This window comes from Neltuma alba, unplaced genomic scaffold (genome assembly GCF_004799145.2).
Source record: "Neltuma alba isolate B1F8T4 unplaced genomic scaffold, ASM479914v2 tig00011283_pilon, whole genome shotgun sequence".
NCBI classification, from domain to species: domain Eukaryota; kingdom Viridiplantae; phylum Streptophyta; class Magnoliopsida; order Fabales; family Fabaceae; genus Neltuma; species Neltuma alba.
In genome coordinates, this window is record NW_021635992.1 from 326,754 (window position 1) to 335,635 (window position 8,882).

Consider the following 8,882-nt stretch of genomic DNA (forward strand, 5'->3'; position numbering starts at 1 on the left):
ACCAAATTACGTTGATAAAAAAAACAGTTAAAATTAGTTAAGAACAATGAATGTGTAAAAATTATATTTTTTTTCCAAAAATACCCTCATTAATAAGGAGAGAGAGCATGAGAGAGAACAATAGTAAATTCTTAAAAGAAAGAGAAGTGGGAAGGAGAGAGAGTGTGAGTTGGAGACAATAAATATGGGTAAAATAGGAAATCAACACAAAAAAGTAGAGACAACTTTTAAGTGTTTCTTATATTTAGGAACATGCTATAAGCATCAAATGTCTCTTATAATAAGGAACGGAGGGAGTATTAATGAAGCTGTACATATTCACATAAATGAGCAAGTAAAACACTATCGAAACAAACAGATAAATATACCACACCCCCCTTTTTCACCTTTAATTACATTCCCAGACCACCACCTTCTTTCTCCCTTTTTCCCCTTTACTGCTTTTCTTGAATTTCTGCTCTCCTTGTCTGTCCATTCAAAGCAACCTGCGTGGAATATTTTACGTACATATACTCATAATATTGCATAATCTCTTGCTAAACTACATGTGCTATATGTTAGACTCCTCAACCACATGCAATAAGTATAACAGTGCAGTCCAACTCTATTATTCTGCATGAATAGCTAGCACACGGCCACAAGAACTTAATTATCTCTTAATATAAACTGAATTAACTGTTATCCTCCTGGCCTTTGCATTATATGTGACGTGGATCAGCATGCATTCATACTGCTATATATATAACAGTAGGAAGCAGATGATACTGCAATCCTCCAGCTTTTTTGTTGTTAATTTGGTTTCAAGGTGCGCATCGATGAAGTTGAGATTTTACTTATATATGGATATTATTGGCCGCTATTTATATTTTCTGCTTTGATACAAGAAATTGTAATAAAATGATTATTTGAGGAACAGAAGAAAGAAAAGAAAAGCAGTTGTTACGTATAGGGCGGTGACCAGAATACAGTACATCACAGGAACATATTGAGAATGGAGATAGAGGGAAATGTGCTGCAGCGTTAACCGTAAACTGGAGGGGGGGAGAGAGAGAGAGAGAGAGAGAGCAATGAAGTGGAAATAAAAGGTAAGCAAAAGCTGCCTCTTTAAACTAAATCCAAAAGACAGGGAAAAAAAAAATGGCTAGAAAAAATATACAATTCCTTGGCCTTGAAAGATGTACCCTCCTGATGAGTTGCCTCTTTTGTCCTCGAATTTTTTCCAAGGTCTGTCAAAGTTTGTTATTCACTTATTCCACTTGTGTTAAATTAATTGGCATGATAAACTAAACCATCCAAAAGAAAAAACAGGAAACACAGTGACAAGTAAGAAGTATAAAGAAGGCAGTGCAGCCTAGTATGATATTTCTAAAGCTTCACTTCATGTTCTAAGCTCTCTCAAATTCAAACACTCTCTCTCTCTTCTCTTTCATTCTCTCCCCCTCCCTCCCTCCCTCTCTCTCTCTCTCTCTCTGTGTTTGCGAACTTGCCAAGGCTAGCTCCAAGCTAATCCTTGAAGGGTGGTTTTTGTGGGGATAGGAACAGAGAAGTAGTCCTGTGCGGTTGTACGTAAAGTGTGAAGCAAGCCGAGAAAGCTTGTTTAGGGTGGTGTGGGGGTGGGGTTTGGGTTCAAGTAATGCGCTCAGGAGGTTGTGGATTGCCGCAGACCCTCACAGCGGAGGCTGCTTCGGTGTTGAAGCACTCTCTGGGGTTGGCTCGCCGGAGGGGCCATGCCCAGGTCACTCCTCTCCATGTCGCCGCCACTCTTCTCACACTCCGTTCAAGTTCTCTCAGAAGAGCCTGTCTCAAGTCTCAGTCTCATCATCTCCACACGACGTCGTCTTCTTCTTCGTCCCATCCTCTCCATTGCAGAGCCCTCGAGCTTTGCTTCAATGTCGCCCTCAACAGGTTGCCAACTTCACCCCCTCCTTCCTTCCTCCACCCCCACCAACCCTCTCTTTCCAACGCTCTCGTAGCCGCCCTGAAACGAGCTCAGGCTCACCATAGAAGAGGATGCATCGAGCAGCAGCAGCAACCACTTTTGACCACCATTAAAGTTGAGCTTGAGCAGCTTATAATATCCATCCTTGATGACCCTAGTGTTAGTAGAGTCATGAGAGAGGCTGGCTTCTCTAGTACTGCTGTCAAGAACAATCTTGATGACTCTTCAGCCTCTTCTGTTTTCCAGTGTTACAATAGCTCCGGTGGGGTTTATTCTTCTCCTTGTTCACCTTCCCCCACCAGTGAATTACCTTACTCTTTTGATCACTGCAATAACCCTGCGCTGTTCTCTCCTCTCAAGAGAGCCCCAGTAGCGTTCTCTTGTAATTATGATGAAGATATAAAGTTGGTGCTGGATATCCTGCTCAGGAAGAAGAGGAAGAACACTGTGATAGTTGGTGATGCTGTGAGTTTCACTGAAGGCCTTGTGGGAGAGCTCATGGGAAGGTTTGAACGAGGAGAGGTTCCTGATGAGTTGAAGTCAACTCGGTTCATCAAGTTTCAATTCGCATCTTCTTCTTTGAGCTTTATGAAAAGAGAACAAGTTGAGATGAGCCTCTTGGAACTGGAAAGGAAGGTGGATTCTGTTGTTTCATTAAGAGGAGGTGGTGGCGGCGGCGGTGGTGTTATTTTATATATTGGAGACCTGAAATGGACAGTGGGGGACTCAAATCTGAGTGAAAAGGAGAAAGGGTTCTCTTCTGTTGAATATCTAGTTGCAGAAATAGGAAAGTTATTCTGTGATTATGGTAGCAGTTCAAAGGCTTATAATAATAATAAGGTATGGCTAATGGGCACAGCAAATTATCAGACGTACATGAGGTGTCAAATGAGGCAACCGCCTCTTGAAACCCAGTGGGCTCTGCAAGCTGTTCCTGTTCCATCATCAAATGGACTAGGCCTGAGCCTCCATGCTTCCAGGTAAATCAATCTCTTAATTTATCAGGTTGCTGCTCTATTCTAATGTCAAATAAAGCAAAAAGAAAAATGTCTTCATTGGAAAGTTGTCTGGTGATATTGCTCCTTGAAGCTTAATTTGTTTTTCATTTTGAACCTGATCAGTGCATATACTGTCAAAAGTATGGTTTGGTTGGTAAAGACACAAGCAAATGCAGCACCTTTTCTGCTTCACTTTTGTTTTGTCTGCATGTTACTTCTTGATATTACATGACACGATATTTTCAGAGAAACTATATTTTACCAAGACAAATTAGCAGTGGAAGAGTAAATAATTTTGTTAATGTCGGGGGTGGCATATTTTGGAATGATCAATTACTCTGTTAAGAAAGAATCATATGAGAGATTCTGAAGGAGAACATATTCAAAAAGATGTCTCTTTGTTTAAATTTGGATGTTCATTGGAGGTTGTGCAATCAATTTGTAGTGTACTCGATTCGAAGCCCTTCTTCAGTGTCAAGGAGGACCAAGATAAGCTTACTTGCTGTGCAGAATGTTCATCCAGTTACGAGAAAGAAGCTCAGATGTTCAAACCAGGCCAGAAGAATCTGTTGCCTTCCTGGCTCCAATCTCACAGCACTGAAGATCATCACGAGGTGAACTACGATATATATACATATACGTGTGTGTGTGTGTGTGATTCCAATTAAAATTAACTCCAACTAGAGACGTTCGACTTATCTATAACTTCTTTTGTCCAGGATGAACTAGCCCAGTTGAGAAGAAAATGGAATAGACTATGCCACTGTCTTCACCAAAGCAAGCATTTTCAAGACCAGTGGGGCAACACCGTCCACAGCAATCCTAGTTCAAATGCGAAGATCTATCCTTATAGTCCATCATACCCATGGTGGCCAAACCAAGGTAGTAATAGCATCATGACAGATTCAAGCTCCATATGCTTCGCAGATTCCACTGTTAAACCCAGTTATAGCAGCTCAAACCTTGTACCTCGGTTTCGGAGGCAACAATCTTGCACCATTGAGTTCAATTTCGGCAATGAAAATCAGAAACACAAGGAAACTGAGCCGAGCTTGGATTCTCTCAAGGGAATGGAAGGTAAAGAAGTAAAGATTACTCTTGCTCTTGGAAATTCCTCATTCGGTGACTCGGGGCAAACGGTGGAAAATAAAACTGATCATGCAACACAACTGCGACGAGCTCATATTTGTAAACTGTTGCAGGAGAATGTGCCATGGCAGTCTGAAACACTAGTTTCTTCAATAGCAGAGGCCTTCTTCGTTGATTCAAAATCAGCAAAGCAAAACAGTACTTGTTGGTTGTATCTGCAGGGAAATGACTCTACTGGAAAAAGAAGATTGGCACGAGCTATTGCAGAATCACTTTTTGGCTCAGCTCATCGACTATTCAACTTGGACATGAGAAAGAAAGAGACTTTATCATCCCCTTGCTCTGAAATGCTGAACAGAGCATTGAAAACCCACGAACAGGTTGTGGTATTGATAGAAAACGTTGATTCTGCTGATGCCCGGTTCAGAAAATTCCTTTCAGATGGATTTGAAACAGGTAAGTTTGGAGATTTCAGCACAAAGGCGAATCCAGGACAAATAATAATCATATTAACTGACAACGCCTCGACGAAAGAACAGAGTCAGGACGACTCTGTGATCAGCTTGGTGTTGAAAGTCAACACTGAAACCCAACCTGGTTTACATCACAAACGCAAGGCTGAATGGGATTTGCTTACCAAGTTCAAAAGACCCCGAATCGAAGACAAGGAAGAGGTGGTCTTGGTTTCTGAACAAAAGAACTGTAAGAAAGACTTTTCAAGACAATCAAGCTTTAACACACTTGATCTGAACGTAAGAGCTGAAGAAGAAGATGATGATGATGGGAAAGACAAAGCAGGAGGCAGTATTCCCATCTCACGCGATTATCAAACAAATGCGTTGCTTGACTCAATCGATCATCGCTTTGTGTTAAATCAAAATCCAGGTGACGACAAGAGGGACATGGAAGCTCTCTTTTCATCGAAGATCAAACGGTATTTTGAGGAGGCTTGTGGGAAGCAGTGGTTGGAGAAGTTTAGTGTAGAAGAGAGGGTGATAGAAGAAATGAGAGTTGGGTGTGGTTCTTTTACTAACAGCTTGTTTGAGAAATGGCTGAAAGACATTTTTCAATCGAGCTTCAAAGCGATTAACACGAGAGGAAAAGAGGAGGGGGGTATACTTTTTAAACTTTGTTGGGGTGGTAAAGGAGATAGGAGTTTGGATAGTGGATTTATGAGTTCATGTCTGCCCAGAAATATCCAGGTTAGTTATTCCAAGGATTGACTGACTCTGGGTTCAACCACAAGATGTAAACTGGGAATTAGTATAGCTTAGCTTTCTGTAACTGCTAATTTTCGTAATAGCATGTCTCTATTTTCCTTCTACTCTTGTGCCTTAACAAGTACTGACCACCGACTGTAACTTAGTTCACGTTGACGCCAAAACTTTAAATTTGAACTTTTTAATTAATATTTGTTTTCAAAATAATGCTTCGCAGATTGAATCGTTATACATTAAGTTGTTTTTAATAGATCTTGATTGATTAATAGTCTCTCATCACTTTTTTTTTTTTCACAGTTTAGCTGCTATTCATAAGGTTTTCTTCCTAACAACATTTTTTTTTTTTACAAGTTCCCTTAAAAATTAAGGCTATTTCATAGCTTCATCATTCAGATATCATATTTTGCAGGGAAAATTGGGGGGGGGAAAAAATCTCATTAAGAAATTAATGGCAAATGGAACCTAGGGACTTTATGCAAGTGAACTTCTGTTGTGTGCAAGTGATCTTCTATTTTTGTGCAACTGATCTTCCGTGTGCGTGCAATTGATTTTCTATATGCGTGCAACTGATCTTCCATATGCGTGCAATTGATCTTCTGTGGTGTGTAACTGATCTTCTTTGTTGCAACTGATCTTCCTAGGTCTCATTTGCCAATTAATTTCTCAATGGGGTATTTATGCCCAATTTTTCTTATTTTGCAGTTTTATTATGGGAGAATTACAATGAGATCCCGTACAAGAAAAAAAAAATTACAAAACAAGTCTCAGAAGTTGTTATTCTCCACTTTAGAACTTGTCATTACAGGTTGCTCAGATTGTTATTGGACTTTTTAGTAATTATTTTTCTTGTATGGAACCTCATTGTAATTCTTCTTTTTATTATCTATTTTTCACTTACAAGATATCCGGGGGGAAAAAGCCACGGGAGATAATTCTAGCATAAAAATTTTCAGAAAATCTATTGTCAAATAATTGCAACTCTAGCCTGACACAGCGAGGGAGCTATACACACGACCTGCAGTAAATCAGGTATTCTCAGTCAATTCCAAAGAGGTGTTATATTCTCAATCAAATTAAACAAGTGCTTGGTGAAGTCAATTTTTCCTCTACGCTACTTGCTTTCATAGCATGGAAAGTCGATTAGCACACTAATTTTAGATACAGTTGGCATCATTCACACTACGAAGTTGAAGTTGTGGTAGTGGAACTCATTTAATTTTCTCCAGTGAAGTGGCTTAAGCTCGTTATATTTCAGTTCGATGCCATTCCCTAGGCCCTAGCCCTCTCCTGAATTAGAGAGCTTCCTTCTGAGGACCTCGTTCTCCTTCCTCAGCTTCATTATTTTCTGTTTAAGAGTTTCCACATGCCAATTTGAGGTCATATCCTGCTGCTGGTCGACCATCTTTGTTTTACAAATCAGCACTGTAGGGGATAAAAAGTGGCCTGATAAGTGATATATCATAAAATATGAGAATGCTTCCATTAAGCAATGAATTTGTGTTGTGTAGAAGTAGGACAGGAAAAAAAAAAATTAAATCAGTTGTTTCGGTTAGGAAGGTTCATACAAGGGTCTGGCAGATCTCAGTCTCAAGATAGAGAAACATGAAATAAACAGGCATGGATTAAAAAAAGAGGGCATGGACGCAATCAGCACTAACATTCCTTTTCCAAATGTTGGATCTTTTTGTTCAACTCATTTTTCTCTTCCTGCTCCATCAGAAGGCATTCTTTCAAATCTTGAATCTCAACACTATCTGTCAATTATAAGCAAATGATCTTGAGATAAGCACTCCTCACTGGCATATTAAAATTACAAAATGTTGGAAAGAAAATGCAAATATACTATGCATAATAAAAGACTTACATTTTGATTCGACCTCAAAATGGAGCTCATCCAGCCTGCTAGTTAAAATTTGTACACTATTTTTGTGCGCTGCTAGATCTTGGTCGAGTTGGCTAACAGTTGCTTCATATGTTGCTTTCTCACGGAGAGATGCCCTGAAATAGAGTGAAAAATCATCAGTCGTAATAAACAGATAAGAAAGATTTCATTACGACACTTCGACGAATTATACTGATCAAAACTCACTTAACTTTAGCTTCTAAATTTCCAATCTTTTCTTCGTAGTCTTGCTTAAGCAATTCCATATCATTCCAATGTCCCTGCTTGAAAAACTAAATGTCTGAACTTGTATTGTACAACTCAGAGGAGGAACAGAACGAAGCAGGAGTATCTTTAAAAGTACACGGAAGACTTATTCTAAACACAGTGGAGTGATGCGAACATTAAAGGAACTATACCAATTGTGTGGCCTATAACTTACATCTTCTTTGTAGACGAGCGCATGACTAGTTCTTTCCAGTTCCTCTTTCAAATTGAGGCATTTGGTACGGAAGTCAAGCTGAATGTCACAAGATTGATAAATAAACTAGAAACTTCAGGCAATGATTGGATGTGATTATTTCCAAATTATTCAACATGCCAGTTCATCCATTCAGTATTTACTCGATTAATCAATTGACAAACTCCAGCTCAAGGGATTAAGAAGCGAGAAAGGATGGACAAAGCACAATGGGGGCACCCTGCACCTGATCAGCCAAGTCTTTCAAAGATTCTGTGTAAAGATTTGCTAGCTGCTCATTTTCTGCAACATTCCAGCCTAACTAAATTAGTCCAGAGACATATAACGCGGGTTTGTGGAACTGTTAGAGAATCACTAATGCGCTGGCTTGAGGTTTTAATCGTAGTCTTGACGGTCCAATGAAATTCCATACATATCAGTCTTTAGTCCCCAACAAGAGCAGAACTCTCGCGTAACAGAACATGCACACTAGAAGAAAATTTAACTTATCATTGTCCTATAGACACGTTGTACCTATTTCACAGTGAACAAATAAACCAAACAGCATTTGCAAATTTAAGGTTTGTGAAGTTTCATAATAACTTCAATTCGTGCTATTAGCAATTTCATTATCATTATTTTGAATCAGTAGCCACTCTCCTACCGTTTTCTGATTTACAGAGCATTAACAATTCATTTAAAATTCAATAAGATAGCGAAGATAGGAGTGAAAGCAACCAGCGACAATCAAAGACATGCGACAGTAGTCCATGACAATGAACCTCTTCTCAGACTGTTGCAAGTGATTTCAACAGATTCTCGCTTCTTGAGTTCCGCACTGTAGTTAAATTGCAGCACCTGTATCTCCGCAATGCCGCTTTTAACGTCCTGAGCCAAGAAAAACCAACAATTAATTTCACAAGTTCGCAGTAAACGAAAGGCATTAACACGAAAGACAGAAATATTCATTTCATAATTTCCAAAATTAAGAAATAAATTAATAACGATCGGGGATGTTCCATGATCCTGCATTGGATACACTGTATGAAAATGCAATTGAAAAGAAGAAAGAAAAAGAACCGTCAGGAAGGCCTCACTGTTGATGAGTTGAAGTCGCTAATTTAACTTTTGAAATTCCATATAAACTGCGGAAATTTTCTTTCGGTTTCATTCCCCGTTTGCCAGAATCCAAGCAAAGGTGAATATTGACTGAAGCGCAATGGAAGATGCATGTGAAGTTAGAGAATACCTCGCAAATCTGATCGAAAGCAGAGAGGAGAGAGTCCATTTCCTC

At 39.4% G+C, this 8,882-nt stretch overlaps 2 protein-coding genes across 2 annotated transcripts; one reads left to right on the plus strand and one right to left on the minus strand.

Moving 5' to 3' along the window:
* The first annotated feature begins 1,415 nt into the window (after positions 1-1,415).
* Positions 1,416-5,350, plus strand: LOC114711187 (protein SMAX1-LIKE 4-like). Its single transcript, XM_028895550.1, has 3 exons — positions 1,416-2,919; positions 3,383-3,551; positions 3,657-5,350. Exons 1-3 carry the CDS (start codon positions 1,634-1,636, stop codon positions 5,247-5,249), a joined length of 3,048 nt encoding a protein of 1,015 aa, XP_028751383.1. The 5' UTR covers positions 1,416-1,633; the 3' UTR covers positions 5,250-5,350.
* A 910-nt stretch (positions 5,351-6,260) lies between these two features.
* Positions 6,261-8,385, minus strand: LOC114711190 (protein At-4/1). Its single transcript, XM_028895553.1, has 7 exons — positions 8,327-8,385; positions 7,836-7,891; positions 7,571-7,648; positions 7,336-7,409; positions 7,111-7,244; positions 6,905-7,000; positions 6,261-6,668 (listed from the first exon to the last, which is right to left on the minus strand). Exons 1-7 carry the CDS (start codon positions 8,358-8,360, stop codon positions 6,523-6,525), a joined length of 618 nt encoding a protein of 205 aa, XP_028751386.1. The 5' UTR covers positions 8,361-8,385; the 3' UTR covers positions 6,261-6,522.
* Between the last annotated feature and the right edge of the window lie 497 nt (positions 8,386-8,882).